General features: G+C 43.1%; 1 protein-coding gene across 6 annotated transcripts in view; it reads left to right on the plus strand.

Annotated features, from left to right (window-relative positions):
* The window catches only part of BCAS3 (BCAS3 microtubule associated cell migration factor), a 604,042-nt gene that overhangs the window by 23,341 nt on the left and 560,405 nt on the right, over nt 1–20,296 (plus strand). For all 6 annotated transcript variants that reach the window (XM_087924910.1, XM_026710222.2, XM_087924916.1 and 3 more), the window contains exons 6-7: nt 3,612–3,693; nt 19,557–19,629. In XM_087924910.1, the coding sequence (XP_087781036.1) occupies nt 3,612–3,693; nt 19,557–19,629 (155 nt within the window). The remainder of the gene's footprint in view (nt 1–3,611; nt 3,694–19,556; nt 19,630–20,296) is intronic.

Here is a 20,296-nt window from a genome sequence, read left to right on the forward strand (position 1 = left end):
TAGGACCACAAATGAGGGCAGAATTTCCATTGCCAGGCAAGAGAGTTATTAATTCTGCCCCATTTTACGACCTTTCTGGCCCCAGTTGTAAGGCTTGGTGGTGTGGGGGTCAATTTGATTTTTCTCCTTCCTGTTTTGGACACCCACGAAATTTTGCACGCTGAACGTCACAGTTTCAACCCACATCATCTGTATTGATTCATCTCCATTCAAGGGTAGTTGATCAGCTACTGCCGAGAGGCTGAGTGGTTTGCAACGCACATCAGGAACTTCCTGGAAGGACTCTGCTTGGCCTTCCCACAGATGTCGGGGGACTTAAAGGCCCCCATCGTTCTTCTTCAGAGCTATCCTGGTATTCCTCGACTTACGACCATAACTGGGAGCAGAATTTCTGTTACTAAGCAAGGCAGTTTGTTTAAGTTACTTGCGCCCGATTTTGTGACCTTTTTTTGCCACGGTTGTTAAGCAAGTCACTGCGGATGTTAAGCAAATCGTGTGGTCTTTAAAGGAATCCGGCTTCCCTCCATTGACTTTGCTTGTCAGAAGCTGGCTGGGAAGGTCCCAAGTGGTGATCACATGACCTCCAGGCTGTTGCGACTATTGTAAATATATGCTAATTGCCAAGTGCCCGAATTTTAATTGTGTGACCATGTGGACGCTACAAAGTTTGTTAAGTCCGAAAACCGGGGTTAGGTCACATTTTCAGTGCTGTTGTAACTTCGAATGGTCACTAAACTAATAGTTGCAAGTCAAGGATTACCTGTGATTTGATTTTGGAAGGCAACACCTACACCTTTGATTAGCAATTTTCTCCCAATGACTATAGGTAATCCTCGACTTGTGCCCATAATCGAGCCCAAAATTTATGTTGCCAAGTGAGACATTTGCTAAGCAAATTTTGCCCAAATTACGACTTTTCTTGCCACAGGTGTTAAGTGAATCATTGCAGTTGTTTAAATTAGCCACCCGGTTATTAAGTGAATCTGACTTCCCCATTGATGTCGCTTGTTAGAAGATCGCCAAAGGGAATCACTTGACCCAGGGCCCTATAAGAGTCATAAATATGAGTCAGCTTCCAAGCGTCACGAATTTCAATTGTGTGACCATGTGGATGCTGCAACAGTCATAAGTGTAAAAAACAGACCCGGGAAACTACAGACCAATCAGCCTAATGGGAGGATACTGGAAAAAAATAATAAAGAAAAAAACAGTTCTATGAACATCTAGAAACAAGTAACTTTATAACTAGTAACCAGCACAGAGTTTGCTAAAAACAGATCATGCCAAACCAATCTTACGTCATTCTTTGACAAAGCGACAAGAAAGTGACTAAATTAGTCGAGCAGTGAAACGCTGTGGACATAGTATACTTAGACTTCAGCAAGGCATTCGATAAAGTAGACCACAATCTCCCTCTTGTTAAGCTAGAAAAAGGTGGAATTGTTTTGCAGGACTGGGAGGCCATTTACAACAGTGATCATAAGTCACATTTTTTCAGTGCTGTTGTAACTTTGAACGCTCACTAAACGAACCGTTGTAAATTGAGGACTACCTGTACTACCCCCATTTGTTCTTCCATTTGTTTTAATCTCAATGCCCTTTGCACGGCCTTCAAAATGGTCGGTTTGGATTTTTTGATCACGCTCGGGGACTGTTGATACGCTTGCAAAACTTCATCCCTTCCAGTTGCTTATGTTTCTTGGAATGAATTACAGCTCTGTTCTAGTCATGAGATCCATCCTCCCCCCCCCAAACTCTCAATTATGTCAATGAAATCGAATTTGCTTTCCTGGATGAAAAGTATACGCGGATCTTATTTATTTTCTATACCTTCAGTCTCAGTAGATTAGACAATGAAGAGCATGAACTTGGTGGTGAGCCGGTGTTTGTCCTGATCCTTTATGGAGCTGGGTTTAATAGCTTCTGTTAAAGCAACATTCCATAAACTTGGCAGATCATAACTGCAGGGTTCCTGTCACCACAGTAGAATGTTTTTGTTTTTCTTTGACCCCTTTATAGTCTTTCAGGAGAGGCTGAGTACACAGTTGACTTAGATGAAAAAGCATTTAGGCGCTCCTCCTCTCCTACCAACTCGTATTATCTTTCCTTGGAAAGTGGGTGACTTAATACACTTTCGACAGTAAATAATCTTTCAGTCACCCCTGACGGGCAGTCAGAAGCTCCTGAGAGGCACCTCTTGCAGTCAGGAACTGTTTTGGAGGTCTGGGATACCGCTTCGAACAGTGTAGGAGAAGGACAGGCAGAGCCTGGGGGCGGAGGCAAGAGAGGAATCAGCCTAGAATCGTAACATCGCCACAAGTGGCCTAATCGCAGCCAGGTTCTGACAAGCAAAGTCCATGGAGGAAGCTAGTTTTGCTTAACAACGGTGGCAAAAACAAGATCATAAAACTGAGCACAACTCACTTTACAACCGCCTTGCTTAGCAGTGGAAATTCTGGTCCCAACCGTGGTCATAAGTCAAGGATTCCCTGTATCAAAAATGTGTTACTCGCTTTATGAGGAACTAAGGGGTTTATCAAGAATGAAAATAGCAGAGGTGATCACTGTTCAGTGTTGGAGAAAGCCATCTGCCCGACTTTTAGGAACCTGAATTGCACACATTGTTGATTAGGAGCCCCTTCTAAGCAGTAAAAGAGATTCATTTCATTGAACCACAATTGAACACTGGCTAAAATCAGGATACTCTCGTGTAAATAAATAAAAAAATGTACTGGATCACTCCATTGGCCCTTTTTAAACTATTATCCTGTACCCCAAAGTCACCGAATGTGCACAAGCAGGTCATTTTTAAAGAATTTACCATATTACTTTTTATATCTCCCTTTTCCCCCCAAGGACATCTTATATGGAGTTTCAATTTTTGTGCCACATGGTTAGTAATAAACACTGTGTCAAAGAGAAGAAAACTAAGAGAAGAGCAACTAAGATGATTAAAGGCCTGGAGACTAAAACATATGAAGAATGGCTGCAAGATTTGGGTTTGGCTAGTCTAGAGAAAAGAAGGACTGGGGGGGACATGATAACAGTCTTCCAGTATTTGAGGGGCTGCCACAAAGACAAGGGGGTCAACTTATTCTCCAAAGCACCAGAAAGCAGCACAAGAAACAATGGATGGAAACTAATCAAGGAGAGAAGCAACCTGGAACGAAGCAGGAACTTCCTAACAGGGAGGACAATTAATCAGTGGAACAGCTTGTAGGTGTTTTCATCACTGGAGGTTTTTAAGAAAAGGCTGGACAGGCACCTATCTAAAATGGTATAGGGCCTCTTGCTTGAGCAGGAGGTTGGGCTAGAAGACCTCCACAGTCCCTTCCAGCTCTATTCTGATTGATTGGTCCTTGTAAATACTGCCTGGATGCTGAGACAAAGATTTTGGACCTCTGTCTTCCTAGAAGCTAAAAGAACTTTGGATCAGACCAATATTAGAAGCTTTTTCTTTTCTTTGTACAGATCTGTTCGTTGTCAACGCAAGAATTTCTTTTCATTCTGAATAAGTGGTTCTAAAAGTTTGCAAATAATTAAAATGCCTTTTCCATAAACGTGAGTAAAAGCATTGTCTTATCTAAGGCCTGTATCTCTTTGTTGAGCAGATCAGTGGTGAAGCTCAAGAACTTTACTCTATCCGACATGGACCTGTCCGAGCAGCCCGGGTTCTGCCATCCCCACAGATCAGTAAGTATAAAATCTTGTATATCCATTTTTTTTTCTTTCTTTCTTTCTTTCTTTCTTTCTTTCTTTCTTTCTTTCTTTCTTTCTTTCTTTCTTTCTTTCTTTCTTTCTTTCTTTCTTTCTTCCTTCCTTCCTTCCTTCCTTCCTTCCTTCCTTCCTTCCTTCCTTCCTTCCTTCCTTCCTTCCTTCCTTTCTTTCTTTCTTTCTTTCTTTCTTTCTTTCTTTCTGCTTCCTGGATCCAAGAAGGAACTTGATTGTTCATACAATTGCTAAATTAGTTTGAGAGCAAGGTTCTTCTTTTCAATTTCATAGGGAAACTGAATCCTCTGAATGTAAGAAAGCCCATTACTACCTATGCCTGTCTCTGCTCAATTCACTTGTGGAATTTTGGTGAACGGCATGGCCGTCAAACTCGCGATGTCACATTGTTGTCACGTGATGTATCGCGACTTTCCCTCTTCACTAAACCGGGGGTGGGCATGGCCAGCGTGTGACGCATCTGGCCCACAGGCTGCAAATTTGACACCCCTGGTGAACAGGATATTTATCTGACTGAAGTTGGAAGGGGGGAAAAAGATGGTGGGAGCTGCTGTTGGTTGCACCTGTAGCCTCTTTTGTGATATGAAAGTTGTTAGGTTTTTCCCATCAACAGTCTCGGTCTGAACAACCAACATTTCAACCAACAATACATTATATAAGGAAGTAAGCAAACAATATTTTAGTTGGACTGTAGAAAGCAAATGGTGAAATATAACACCCTAATTTAGTATAATTTGATCACCAGGCAAGTACTATAAGGTCAGGGTAGTAAGTGAGAGACCTGTGCCAGTTGGCAAAGCCATAAATGTTGGGGCACTGCTGTATGCTGTACTGAATTTTGCTTCCTTTTATTACCTTTCTGACCACAGTTGTTAAGTGAATCACTGCAGTTATTAGTAACATGGTTGTTAAGTGAATCTGGCTTCCCCACTGACTTTGCTTAACAGAAGGTTGCAAAAAGAAACCACATGATCCCAGGACATTGTAGTGGTCTTATATATGAATCCGAGCACCCAAATTTTGAGCACATGAGCACCGGGATGCTGTAGTGGTTGTATGTGCGAAAGGTGGTGATGTCACTTTTTTCAATACAGTTATAATTCTGAACCGCCACTAAATGGATGGTTATAAATCAAAGACTACCTGTAGTCCTTGATTTGCTAAATCCCTGTTACTAGATTCTTCACATCTTCAGCTCTCAGAGTAGCCTTGTCTTCCTAGCGCAGGTTATTGATGTTTCTTTTTCCTATGTTTTAAAACTACGCTCTCCTCCTTCCAACTCAGCTTCTCTTAATAGACTTTCAGCATACAGATGATACTAAATATTTAAATAATTTCTCAGGCTGAAGAAGGAAAAAGAACGGTTGAATCTCCGGCTTAATCTCAGAGGGCTCTCTTAGGTTCTTACCTGATAATAGAGGTACTCCTCAACTTATGACCACAATTGAGCCAAGCATTGACGTTGCTAACTGAGACATTTGTTAAGTGAGTTTTGCCCCACTTTATGACATTTCTGGTCATATTTATTAAGTGAATCACTGCAGGTGTGAAATTAATCACACAGTTGTTAAGTAAACCTGGCTTCCCCATAGACTTTTCTTGTCAGAAGGTCGCAAAAGGGGATCGCGTGACCCCCCAGGGACACTGCAACAGTCATAAGTATGAACCAGTTGTCAAGCATTCGAATGCAAATCATGTGACCATGGGGATGCTGCAATGGTCATAAGTGTGAAAAATGGCCATAAGTCATTTTTATGCTGTTATAACTTCGAATGGTCACTCAGTGAACTGTTGTAAGTCAAGTACTACTTGTGCAGATACTTTATTTATTTTATTTTAGAAAATTGATATTGCCGCCTACTTGCACATGACGACTCACGGAGGCTTACACCAGATATAATTCTATTGAATTTAGTTGCCGCACAACTTATTCTTATTTTTTTTAACATAAAATAGTTTTGTTCCTCTGCACGTTGCTGGATGGAAAATAAAATCTTTGATGAAAAGTAACCCGAAGCATTGTGCAGCAGGATCTGGAATCAGATGAAAGCGAAGCTTGTAATGTGAAGTCTCGGATAACATGAACCTGGTTCAGAGGGAGAATGAAAAGGGGGCTTGTAAGGAAGACAGTGATAGCCATCAGTGGTGCTGAAACAGCCTTTTGCTGGGAAGCTGTTAGGAGGAAGGTTGGCCAGTGGGCAGACTTGGCGTGTTCCCCAAAGAGATTATAACCTGAGACAAGCAGCCCATTCCCAGGTGTGAAAAAAAGAAACATTTAACCCAGTGGTCATTTCAACATCCTAGCTTAGTCGTTTGTCAGCCATCTCTCTAGAGAATCATATTCTTCTGATAGCCATTTTTCTTCATTGTGTTGCATTTTTAAAGCATAAAGCAGCTCTGCTAAGGGAAGATTATTTGGGATTTGCTTTGGGAAAGAGGTTGTTACATAGTTGTGCGTTTAGTGACTGATCAAAGTTATGATGGCCCTGAAAAAATAGTCAACTTACGACTATTTTTCATACTTACGACCATTGTAGCATCCCCATGTTCACAGGATCAAAATTGGGACGTTTGGCAACTGGTTCATATTTATGACGGTTTCAGTGACCTGGGATCACATTGTTGGAAGAAATATTATTCTGGAGTTCAGTTCCAAGTGGGGAAAGAGACATTGGAAACATGGAGGCCTCTTGGAAAGATGGTTTATTGATGAACAGGATGGGTTCCCGGGCAGAAAAGGGAAGAGATGCTGAGAGTCCCTGGGTTTATACCCTCTCTGGCTTTGAACTTCCTGGGGCACAGGAAGAGTGTCCTGATTGGTTGCTGTCAGAGGTCATAGCTAGCTTTGTAAGTTGTCTGTATGTTAAGTTTGGTTGAAACTTGGCGGGTGATGCAATGAAGGGCAATGAAATGGCTCTGCCTGAAGGAGGTAGATCTTTGTTATGTAGAATAGACTGGCCCTGGCCTTAATGGCCCATTAACAAAGGTAGTGGGGGCTGAGTTTCTGCCTCTCTGAGTTTCTATTTCTCTTTTAGGGGAAATATTCTGCCTTTTTAATATACCCTAAAATATTGCATTTTCCTAGGAGAGGGGTGGGTTTTAACTTCAACAATGTGATCCCCTTTTACGACCTTCTGACAATCAAAGCCAGCGGGGAAGCCAGATTCACTTAACAACCGTGTTACTAACTTAAGAGCTGCAGTGATTCACTTAACAGCTGTAGCGAGAAAGGTCGTAAAATGGGGCAAAACTCACTTAACAACTGTCTCGCTTAGCAACAGAAATTTTGGGCTCAGTTGCAGTCGTAAGTCGAGGACTACCTGTAATGCAGCCCCCACAAAATCATAAACTTCTAACATTATTATGTAGTTTTCATACAGTACCTATATTATATATTTTATATGCAGCCCAAGACAATTCCTCTTCACTCATTGCAGCCCAGGCAAGCTGCAAGATTGGACACCTGTGATTTATACCAATTATATATGTTTGTATGTAGTGTACACGCATGCTTGTTTTTGCTTAGAAGTGAAGCGAGAGAGAAAGCCTCTTGAGACTTGAGGGTTTCTGTAGAAACTTTGTACACTTTGTACACTTAAACTTTGTATTGTAGATGATGCTAGAAAATGTCGGGTTCCCTATGCAAACTTACTGAGTTCATTAGAGCAGAAGTCCTCGTGGTTAAAAGTTGTCGCCTTTTTTATTTTTCCTTCCTTGAACAGGGAAAACAAGAAAAGTAGGGTAAAATTGTGAGACTTTTGTTTGGATGAGGATGTTGCCTAAATTTCCTTATTAAATTTCTGTAAATGAGGTTAGCAGCTACGTGATCAATCTTTTATTATTTTGTTTTGTTTATTTGTATCCCACCTTTATCTACATATCCAACATACCTTCCTCCTCCTGTTTTCCTCACAATAGCAACCCGGTGAGCAGGGTTGGGCTGAGAGAAAGTGACTGGCACAAAGTCATCTGGTTGGCTTTCATGCCTAAGGTGGGACTAGAACTCACCGTATTCTGATGATTGGCCCAAAGTCAGCCAACTGGCTTTCATGCCTAAGGCGGCACTAGAACTCACCATCTCCTGGTGATTGGCCCAAAGTGACCCAGTCAGTTTGCATGGCTAAGGTGAGACTTGAGCTCATGGTCTCCTGTTTTCTAGCCTGGTACCTTAACCACTAGATCAAACTGGGTTTCATCTTGTTCTGTTACTGGATTAAAATTATTTGGATTGAAAGGATAGCTTAAAAAAAATAAATTCTGTTCAAAGCAGTTTTTGCTACCCTGATGTTCCGACTATTCAGCTGAATGGCAAAATACATTATTGGGCAAGCGAGGTTGTAGAGTTTGTCTGAACTTGGCTAACAGGGGCGCTCCTGGAAGTAGCCCTTCCAAATAGCAGTATGAATGGAAACCTCGCTGGTGATTCTGAATTTAATTCTGGGTTATGCAGAATTTTGCTTTGCTCAAAATCTGTGACTGCCTTTTTTTTTTTTTTGTAAAGAAGGCAGCCTGAAGGGGCTGACTTAGCATGTTTCTGCGTTAAATAAAGGAATAATAATTATTTAGGTTGATCTGTAAAGGAAGGCAGATGTTCGCAACGCCTGCATGCGGTCAAGCATCTTGGGTGGCTGTGTGGTTTTCCATCCTCTTAATACAAAAGTAATTCTTCAGCAGATGTATTACACAAACTCAGCTTGGTAGGTGACCCAATGTCAGTAGCTTTTAGCAGCCTGAGATGGAGCTAGGCGGATCTTGGCTTGTTAAATGCTACTATTTAAGTGATGGATTTCTGGTTAGATGGGTTAAAAGGAAAGCTGTCCTGTGCAGGCCTTCAAAAGAAATTATAGGGCCTAATTTTCATGATTCAAACCGTTTTAGAGCTATATATTAAAGCGGGTGAAAGTCCTAATGAAATCCACGTTCGGAACTGCTCCTGGACTCCCCACTGGCCTTCCTTACGGTTTAACTTTTTAAATTTATTGCTAAATATATAATCGGCTGTACCCATTAGAATGTTTTGCTTTTCTGCTTACCGACTTTAGGGCTGGATATGGAAACTTTTTGTTAATGTTGAGAATTTATGGACTCGGGCAGAAGTGGTTCTTTGCTTAAAAGGGGATATAACAGCCCCTTGTGGCAGCGAAAAGTGGGGGGGCGTTGTTTCTCCAGTGGATTTGGAAGGAAACCATTAAGTTTTGTTTGGTAATAGATTTAGCACAAAGGCAAGGAATGCATCACACGGAGTATAATTTAGTGCAGGAAGACACGGTCATTGTCCTTTGTGTTTCAGCTGCATTCCATTTTCTCTCTCAGAGGAGCCAGCTTTGAGGTGAAGACACTTCAGTGTGTGGTGGTTGAAAACCAGAGCTTTCCTACACACAGGTAGTCCTCGACATACGACCACCGTTGAGCCCGACAATTGTGTTGCTAAGTGAGTGGTTTAAGTAAGTTTTGGGCCATTTTGCGACCTTTCTTGCCACAGTTGTTAAGTGAATCATGGCAGTTGTTAAGCTAGGAACATGGTTGTTAAGTGAATCTGGACTTTGCTTGTCAGGAGGTCACCAAAGGAGATCACGTGACCCCCCCTCCTGGGACACAGCGACCGTCATAAATACGAGCCAGTTGCCAACTGGCTGAAGGTCACAAAAAAGTGATCACATGACCCTGGGACACTGCAACCATCCTAAATACATGCCAGTTGCCAAACGTCTGAATTTTGGTCACGTGATCGTGGGGATGCTGCCATGGTCGTAAATGTGAACAATAGTCATAGGTTGCTTTTTCAATGCCATCATAACTTCGAGTGGTCACTAAACAAATGGTTGTAAATCAAGGACTAGCTATATTATAAGAATCTTAATGTGAAAATACTAAAGTTTATGTTGTCTGAACAGTGAGTGATGCAACTTCAAAGTAGCCAACTGGCCTTATGTAGTTGGAAAAAAAAGGGGTGGGGTGTATTTATTTAGTATATTTTCCCCCTCCTCCAATATGACTAACATTTCTGCCCTTCCTTAATTTACCCTTTGTCTGTTTGATCTGGATTATCCCCTAGTTTAGTTTCTTTCATCTGCTAATGAATTGAACCATATCAAACTTTGTATTAAGATTTGATGAGCTTCTCTGGATTTCAGCTCGGTTTTAATCACAGTTGTTGAGGGTTTTTTTTTCCTGGATGACATATCACACATTATATAGAAAGAAGTTGAGCTAATTCAGGATGTTATTTTTTTTTTCAGTCAGGACTTTCTTGGCAGCTTAGATTGTTCAGTCACAAGAATGACCAGAAGTGATTAAGAAAAAAATAATTATGATCCCTGGAAGAACATTTGCGGAGAAAAACAAAAGAAAGCAATGCAGAAATTAGGTTACCTGATCATCTGATCATCAACCATGTGGCTGAATCCTACATGCCACATGATCCATGCATAGCCTAGGGTCAGGATAGCTGTGGAGCCATCCTCACCTCATTACATCAATCCATCTCACCCGGTCAGGAGGGAAGGACGGTTATGTACCCCGACCGGGGTAGTGTAGGAAGAGATCCTTCTCGGCTGTTGCCCGCAGTTGCCTGTGGAACATTCTTCCCTCCTTCCCGCCTTCCGTAAAGGTATGAAAACATAGCTTTGTGGCCTCGCTTGGGATATACACAGGAGCACCCAACTGTGGAGTTGGTTAGCTCCCTGAAACTTTAAATCAGTTTTTAACATTCCTTGCCTCTTTTAAAGTTTACATACTACTTTTTATGCCACCTCCTACAACAGGCGTGTCAAATTTGCAATGACATGGCGTCATCATATGACCTATTGCAACTTCCACCTCCCCCCCCTTTGCTAAACCAGGGGTGGGCCTGACCAGTGCATGATGCATTCGGCCTGTGGGCTGCCAGTTTGACACCCCTGTCCTAGAGGAAGATGGATGGTTCTAGAATAGAATAGAGTAGAGTAGAGTAGAGTAGAGTAGAGTAGAATAGAATAGAATAGAATAGAATAGAATAGAATACAAGAGCACTTAGACTTATATACCACTTCACAGTGCTTTACAGCCCTCTCCAAGCAGTTTACAGAGCCAGCCTATTGCCCCCAACAATCTGGGTCCTCATTTTATCAACCTCGGAAGGACAGAAGGCTGAGTCAATAGATAGTCAGAGAGAGAGAGAGAGAGAATAGATGACTCCATTGGTTCTGTTGACAGAATGCTCATTATGTTTCCAAAATGGAGCGAAAGACTGTCACTCCATAGAAGGATTTTTCCTGTGCAAGCAGGAGAACCGATTAAATGCCTGCCCTCTCCCAGGGTGGTTAAGATCCAATCTGAAATCTAGAAGGCTGCTTCTAGCTAGTCCACGTGGGGCAGCATTGATTTGGATGGATGAAAATCTGACTTGTTCTGAAGCAGCTCCCCTTATTTGTCTTCTCTCTTTTTTCTCTCTTGCTGCGAGGTAATCTCACAAAAGCTCCCAATTACAGAAAGAAGAATGGAACATAGACAGATGTGCTGTCGCAATGTGTACCAGAAGTAAAAATTACAATTATATCCTGTTTACTGCGCCACAGAAGGGGGAACCCAGCAGGAGCTGCTGACCAATAATTTAGAAACTTGCCTGCATGTTTTTCTTCATATTTATATAAGGCATTATAGGCTGCTCCTTGAAAGAAAACTAGAAAGTCATTGATGGCCATTCAAATTCCTCTGGGGGGGACCTGTCCCCCTTTGTCTTGCTACCTCTCTTGTGTGAAGCTCTTAGGTTTGATGGCCTCAGTCTTGACCTAGAACAGGGGTGTCAAACTCAAGGCCCATGGGCCGGATCCAGCTTGCGGGGTGCTTAAATCTGGCCCGTGGGGCCAGTCTGGAAATAGCACACGACCGGCCCGCAGTGCCTCTGGCAGCCAAAATGAGCTTGGTGCTGTAGGAGGCCATCCTGGTCAAAAACAGGGTGTGGGGGGGCACGCGGGCCCTCCCCTCCGTTTTGGCCAGCAGGCAGCTGCAGGAGGCGTCCGTCCTGTCTCCCCTCCCCGTCCCCTGTCTGGCCCTCAGAGGAGAACTACCATGCTGATCCGGTCCTCGAAGACATGCAGTCTGACACCCCAGGCCTAGACGAAGCAAGAAGCAGGAGTTTTCCTAAATCTATGGTAAATATTTTTTCCATCACCTGCTGCCTGATCTTGTTACTTGGAGGTACTCTGTTTACTAAGGTATTTTTTATGCTGTAACAGGACATGAGTTACAGGTAGTCCTCGATGTACGACCACAATTGAACCCCAAATTTCTGTGGTTAAGTGAGCCATTTGTTAAGTGAATTGCACCACAACCGTGCATTACACTGCAACTGTCATAAATATGAACCAAGTGCCTGAATTTTGATCACATGACTTCAGGGATGCTACTATGGTTGTAAGTGTGAAAAACGGTCATGTCACTTTTTTCAGTGCCATTGAACGGTCACTAAATAAACTGTTGTAAATTGAGGGCTGCCTGTATTACCTTTAGAACAGGGATGTCCAACCTTGGCCTCTTTAAGACTTCTGGACTTCAAATCCCAGAATTCCCCAGCCAGCATGTTGAAGTCCACAAGTGTTAAAAGTGGACAAGGTTGGATAGCCCTGATTTAAAAGCTGTTGATTCTTATATTTCCCATATTTCTGCAGACATATAGATAGTCCTTGACTTACGACCACAACAGAGCCCAAAATTTCAGTTGCTAAGTAGACAGTTGTTAACTGAGTAGTGCCCCATTTTACAACCTGGCAATGTTGTTAAGTGACTCACTGCAGTTGTTAAGATAGTAACACTGTGGTTGTAAGTCGAGGATTACTGTAATTTCCCTCCCCTCCCTCCCTCCCTCTCTCTCTCTCTCTCCTCCCCCTCTCTCCATCCCTCCCTCTCGTTCTTTCTTTCCCATTTAAACAAGATTGCGGAGGAGGTGTGGCGCCTTGTTGGCAGTAGACACAGTTTTCATTACTTTAATTGTGTGGTTTATCAGGATTTTCAGCTTTGGGGAGGAGGGTTTGCGGGTTAAATGCAAGAGTGTTATGACAGAATTAAAAGGATTTAGAATAAATAGGAGTTAAAGGGGGAAAAAAGCCCTTTGCAACGGGATTTCTATACCTTTTTTGATTTGATGGATTTGGCAAGCTGTGGGCTTAAGAAAATATTCCCTGTAAAATGCTGTTTGGCATTTTGTTAAATGTTCTGTACGGAGCAGGTGTGTCACGCCAGTCAGTTGCACATAGAAAACACACAATCTCCTATATTTTTAAAAACCCTGTAATCCACTCTAACTTGGAAGGATTAATCCCGTCTATCTCCCAGTCTTGTCAGCTTGTGGGTGAGGCAAATTGTCTCCTCTGTTAGAGACTCTGCAAATACAGCGGATGCCGTTCAGTATTTTAAACCTGTGTTCCTCAACCTTGGCAACTTTAAGATGCGTGGACTTCACCTCCCAGAATTCCCCCGGCCAGTAACGTGAAGCCATGTTTTGTTTTCTATAACAGTGGTCCCTGATTTACAACCTTTTGCAGGTAGTCCTCGACTTACAACAGTTCATTTAGTGACCATCACTCAAAGTTACAATGGCACTGAAAAAAGTGACTTACAACCATTTTGCACACTTATGACGGTTGCAGCATCCCCGTGGTCACATGATTTACATTTGAATACCGGACAAGTGGTTCATACTTATGACATCCTGCAACCTTCTGACAGGCAAAGTCAATGGGAAAAACAGATGTATTATTAATTTAACAACTGTGGTGATTTACTTAAGAAATGTGGTGAGAAAAAGTCATAAAATGGGTCAAAAACAAATTTCTCACTTAGGAGCATAAATTTTGGGCTCAATCGTAGTCGTAAGTTGCGGACTACCTATATTTAGTGACTATTCGAAATTACAGCAGCACTGAAAAAAAACTAGTGGTTGTAACAGCCATGATGGTGCAGTGGTTATAATGGCAGCATTGCAGGCTAACTTTGCCCACTGTCATGAGTTCAATTTTGACTGGCTCAAGGTTGACTCAGCCTTCCATCCTTCCGGGGTTGGTAAAGTGAGGACCCAGATTGTTGGGGGCAATAGACTGACTTTGTAAACCGTCCAGAGTGTGCTCTAAGTTGGAATATCAGTCTAAGTGCTATTGCAGTTGCTGTTGGCCCTCGCACTTATAACCACTGCAGCATTTCCATGGGGATGTGATCAAAATTTGGGGTGTTTTGACAACCGGCATGTATTTATGATGGCTGCAGCATCCTGGAGTCATGTGATTACCATTCGCAACCTTCCCAGCCAGCTTCCAAGAAGCAAAGTCAACTGGGGAAGTTGGATTCATTTAATGACCACCTGATTTACTTAACATCTACAATGGTTCGCTTTACAGCCATGGTCCCATCTTAGGCATGAAAGCCAGCTGGGTGACATTGAGCCAATCCCCAGGAGATGATGAGTTCTAGTCCCACCTTATGCCTGATAGCCGGCTGGGTGAGTTTGGGCCAATCACCAGGAGATGATGAGTTCTACTCCCATGTCAGGCAGGAAAGCCAGCTGGATGACTTTGGGCCAGTAATCATTCTTTCTCAGCCCAACCCACCTCACAGGGTTATTTGGTGGGGAAATAGAAGGAGGATGCATATTCGCTGCTTTGAGTGACTTATAAAAAATGAAGTTGGGACAGAAATCTAATGAACAAACACTAATAAAGGAGAATATTTGTAGCTCAGGGTTGACATGAGGGGTCCTTGGTGCTCTCTGAGCTTCCTTCTTTTCTTGCAGATGTTTCATGACCCTAACTAGGTAACATCATCAGTGCTAGTTGATTGTTAATTGCTTGTTATGTTTAAAATTTAAAAATGGCACTTTTGCATGCTTCGAGGTTCATCTAACTGTTTGGGTACCTTTTGCTTTCCAGTTTTCCTGTCTTTATAAAACCAGTAGGCACTCTTAGAGGTGCATTAAAAAGTTATGATAAAAAAAATACCCATTTTTTTCCCTCCGGATCCTTTCATTTTTTAAAAAGTAAGGTATTTTTCTGATATACGGCACTCTCAGTGTAACTCCTTTTTCAAGTTTGTGTTTTGGCAAAGTTGGTTTGCTCTGTTGGGAGTGACAGTTTTGTTTGCCCGAGTTTCTTAAAAGGGCTTCCAATGTTTATCAACAAAGGGTTCATATAATGTAAATGTGCTCATAGAATGGATTGTTGATTGTAAAACTGTCTCTGTGAGTCATTAAATGTTGAATAAACCGAGACATAATTGGGGAGGACGAATTCTGTAGATGATTGGCAAACCTTTTAAGTGCACAGATTCTACCCAGGCTCTTTAATCTTCAGAAATACTGTTGAGTGAAAAATCTGTCTTTCTGTGTTAATGGTTTTTCTGTTCAGATTATTTCAGATTATTTCATTTTTAGAAGACCGTGGTTAAACTGCAAATTTAAGCCCCGTGAAGAGCATTTTCAGCAATATTTTCTGTTGATCAAATGGCCTGAATTCTCATGGGAAAGAAGTCAGTTGTGAGGAAGACTCTTAACTCTTTAAATATTGTTTTATTATTGCTATTATTTCTTTTTAGATTTTTTTTTTTAGTGTAACAGAAATACAGGTAGTCAGTCCATTGACTTACCACCACAATTGAACCCAAAATTTATGTTTCTAAGTGAGACATTTGTTAAGGGAGTTTTGCTCCATTTTATGACTTTTCTTGTCATGTTTGTTAAGTGAATCACTGCAGGTGTTAAATTAGTAACAGTGTTGTTAAGTGAATCTGGCTTCCCCATTAATTTTGCTTGTCAGAAGGTTGCAAAAGGGGATTACATGACCCCGGGACACTGCAAATGTCATAAATATGAACCACTTGTCAAGTATTCAAATATAAATCACATGACCATGGGGATGCTGCAGTGGTCATAAGTATGAAAAATGGCCATAACTCACTTTTTCAGCGCCATTGTAACTTTGAACGGTCACTAAACAAGCTGTTGTAAGACTGTCAGAGTATATTCATGACCTGGAATAGAGCTTGGTAACAAGGCCAGCCAATGATTAGGCATAGCAACTAAGTCAGCCAATGAGGACTGTTTTGGAAACTGAAAGTAGAAGTAGCCTAGGCTGGAAACTGAAACTAGAAGTAGTTTAGGTGTGGCAGCTATGTTAAGCTCTGTAGCTCTGAAGCTATGTTGAGCTCTGAGTCTGTCTATTGAAGATGAAACTAACCTGCTTGCTTGCAGAAGACTGGAGCTCTGCTCTGAACTTGCACCATATTTCTGTTTGAGTTTGCTCCATGTTGGAGAAATCTACAACTGGTTTGTAAAATCTACTTATGTTTATAAAGATGTTCAATGAAGCATCAGCCATCTGTGTTTATTTTTCTTGCGCTGAATTAACGCTGCAAAACTCTCAATAAAGTCGAGGACTACCTGTACTTAATCAGAGTTGAGCATGACTGTGGGAACACTGCTACGATCATAAATAGCAACAGCACTTAGATTTATCTGCTGCTTCATAGTGCTTTAGTTCAGGATCAAACTGGTGGCAGTGGGCAGAGTTTGCCTGCAGTAGCAATAGCACTTGGACTTGTACCGTGTTTCTCACAAAATAAGGCTGGGCCTTATTTTTTTTTGACCCCCGAAAAAACGGCTAGGCCATCTTTTCGGGGGTGACTTAATTCCCCCCCTTGCATCCTCGGGTGGGCAGGCTGCAACGGCTTGGATGTTGACCTGGGCGTTGGTGGGGTACTTCGTATCGGGAGACCTTCCACCACCATTGCTTTCCCTTCTCCCCATGCTGCCGTGGCGTTTAGAGCAATGCCGTGGTGTTTGGCGCAGCCACGTGTGGCCAGCCAGGGCTCCTCCCTGCAACTGGAGCCCGATGGAGACACTTGGCTTCAGGTGCTCCTGTCACCGCCTTCCCTTCGCCTTCAAAGACAAAGCCAATTCTTTTAAAAATGACGCCCTACTACCGGTACGACAAACCCTCCCCTGCCCGAGAGGACAGCCCAACCCCACGTGGAGAGGCGAATCTCCCGGGGCTGCAGCACAGGATTGGCCCACCCCAGGAGAAGTGCCCAGCCGCCATCCCTGCCAGGTGCTGGGCAGAGCACGAAGAGCTTCGCCTGGGGCGCCCAGCGCAGCTGACAGGCAGGCCCTCCTGCCCGACGGCGGAGCTCTTGCCAAGGCAGCGAGCACCTCCCCCCCGGGCCCTCCACTCATCCCGCCAGGGCTGTGTCAGAGCCGTGCGGGCTGGGCAGAGCCGGGAAAGCGAACCGCGGGTGCGCACCCGCCTGTCAAACGAAAGAGCCAGGCCGACCCGAGGTTGGCTTCCTTCCCAAGTCCCTCCAGCCTGAATCAGAAGGGGCCACCGAAAGAGGCTGCCCGAAGCAGTGATAGCGCCCACCCGTCCGCAGACAGGGAGGCGAGGTGACGGCAGTGCTGCTTCCCTGGCCGGCAGGTCTGGCGAAAAGAGCCCGAAGCCGCCCGTCCTTTCCACCTCTCGCCCACACTCTCGTCCACCCACTTGGAAGGCTGCGACAGGAGCGCCTGAAGCCGAGTGTCTCCCCAGGCTCCGGTTGGCCACACATGGCTGTGCCAAATGCTGTGGCATTGCTCTAAACGCCGCAGCAGCATGGGGAGAAGGGAAAGCAAGGGTGGGGGAAGGTCTCCCGATAGAAAGTGCCCCACCAATGCCAAAGTCAACGCAGGCAACACCATATCCGGGTATGCAACAAAAGTACTTCCTAACGGCAAGCCCCCCGTGCCATCCCCCCCCCCCATTTTGCATGTTTAATATAGGCCTTAATTTGGGGGGAGGGGCTTAATTTGACTTTATGCCGATAAAACATGCTAGGACTTCCTATTGGGGGAGGCCGTATTGTTGGCGAAACACGGTCTATACTGCTTCACAGTGCTTTACAGCCCTCTCTAAGCAGTTTACGGAGCCAGTCTTTTGTCCCAACAATTTGGGTCCTCACTTTACCGACCTCAGAAGGCTGAGTCAACATTGAGCCAGTGAGGATCAAACTGGTGGCAGTGGGAAGAGTTTGCTGCAATAGCAATAGCATTTATACTTATATACTGCTTTGCAGTGCTTTACAGCCCTCTCTAAGCAGTTTACAGAGTCAACCTATGGCCCCCAACAATCTGGGTCCTTATTTTACTGATCTCAGAAGGATGGAAGGCTGAGTCAATGGTGAGGATCAAGTCCTGGCATTTGGCAGAATTAGCCTGCAATACTGCATTCTAACCACTGGGCCACCATGGCAAAGACTGGTGATGAGTCACTTTTTTCAGTGCTGTTGTAACTTTGAACAGTCCCTAAATGAATGTAAGTTAAGGACTTACCCGTACACTGAAAAAACAAAACACCCTCCTGTTGAACTTAAACTTCAAGCTGAACCTGAAAGACGCATTTGTTCCAAGCTAGCATTCTGTGGAGCTTCATTCATTGATTGTCACTTTGAGAAAATATCTCTGGGAGTGATAAAAATATGTCAAATAAAATATATACAGGAAAAAAAATATATAAAATAAATTCTTTTCCCAATGGAAAGATCTGCCAGCAGGTCAAATATGTGGGCATGTATGTTTATGTGTAATAAGAAAGATTTATAACGTCAACTTTTCATCATTATGAAACACACCCCTGAGTAGAAATGACTTCAGAAACAATCTTAAGAACAAGGAGAGTGTGAAATTGAGAAAAAGCCTGCTGGGCTCAGCAGAAATGTGGCCATAATGCTCTCAATTACCAATTGGACCTTCACTAATTAGGAAGAGAGAGAAATTAATTAGCGAAAGAGACAAACAGACAAGGGCCTTGGAGCCTGATCTCAATTTGGAGAAAACAGTGGTCCTCAGGGTAATCTGATTCAAAACTGTTGAAGATTTTAAGGTGATATATCGCTCATGGGATGTCATAGCTCCCTTTTGAGCATTGTTAGTACACAAGGGTGTCCCATCTTGGCAACTTTAAGCTCTCTTTTGAGCATTGTTAGTCATCCGGGGTGTCCCATCTTGGCAACTTTAAGACCTGTGGACTTCAACTCCCAGAATTCCTTAGCCAGCATGGCACAACCTTAAAGGTGCCAATGTTGGACACCTCTGACTTGAACCAAAGTAACTGTACTTACAAACATGATCTGCATATATCAATGTAAGCCTTTTCATAGCTTTGTTAGGCAAAAACATTAATGTCCCTTCAAAACCGTGCACTGTACTTAGATTTAATATGTTTAGTTCTATCTATTTAGTACAGGGGTATCAAACTCGCATCGTCACGGCATCGTCACATGACATATGGAGACTTTTTCCCCCTTTGCTAAATTGGGAATGGGCGTGGCCAGCATGTGATGCATCTGGCCTGTGGGCTGCGAGTTTGACAGCCCTGATCTAGGAGAAATTTCCTGACAGTGAGGACAATTAACCAGTGGAACAACTTGCCTCCAGAAATTGTGGGTGCTCCTTCACTGGAGGTTTTTAAGAAGAGATTGGACACCATTTATCACCATTTATCTGAAATGGCCTGAGGAGGGGGATGGGGGTTGGACTAGAAGACCTCCGAGGTCCCTTCCAACTCTATTAATTTATTCTATTCATGTATTCACAGTGAGGCTGAAGTATTGTTATTTATCCTTTTTATTATCTGCAAGCAAATCGAGTGGTTCTATACCGGAGACAAATTCCTTATGTGTCTAATCACGGTTGTCCAAATAAAGTCTTCAGTTTGATTTGATTTGATTCAATAATAGCACCTTTGTAAGCTATTTGATCTCTGCTGGTTAATCATTCAGTGGCAGCAAAGATGTAACTAACGCTTTTGCATGTCTCTGTGTTCTGCCCCATCCAGATCGCGAAAAGAGTGATAACTTTGCTGAGAAGAGGCCTCTCCTTGCTGTGTGCAAAAGCATCGGATCTTCTGGGTAAGATGATCGTTCAGAGGGGGTTGCTCTGTGCCCTTGTTGGCTTGCTATAATAAAGAGAGCAAGGAGCCCAGTTAAGCCTTTAAGACTTAATTGGCTCATTGTGGCAAATCCTGTGTGCGCCAGAGCTTGTTCCTAACTGATGTAGAGTGTAGCCTCTGTCTGAGATGAATTTGGGGCAGGTCTCCAAAATACGGCTGCTTCACAATATATATTTTTCTGAACAAATGTCACCATCCTCGCCCTTGTAATTAATTATGGTCTTTGACATCCCTTTCCTCCTATAACTTTTCTGGTTTCTGTAGTTGTAGATGCTGGTAAAAATAGAAAATACAGCTAGCGCTCAATGTACAACCACAATTGAGTCCAAAATCTCAGTTGCAAAGTGGGACAGTTGGTTATGTGAATATTGCCCCATTTTATGATCTTTCTTGGCACAGTTGTTAAATGAATCACTGCATTTGTTAAGTTAGTCACACAGCTGTTAAGTGAATCTGGCTTCCCCATTGACTGCTTGTCAGACACTTGCAAAAGGTGATCACATGATCTTGGGGCATTGCAACTGTCATAAATATGAACCAGTTGGCAATTGTCCGAATTTTGATCATGCGGCCATGGAGATGCTACAATGGTTGTAAGTATGAAGAATTGTCACAAGTTGCTTTTT

The sequence above is a fragment of the Pseudonaja textilis genome, chromosome 1 (assembly GCF_049901715.1).
Source record: "Pseudonaja textilis isolate UNSWEBS1 chromosome 1, rPseTex1.2, whole genome shotgun sequence".
Classification (NCBI taxonomy): domain Eukaryota; kingdom Metazoa; phylum Chordata; class Lepidosauria; order Squamata; family Elapidae; genus Pseudonaja; species Pseudonaja textilis.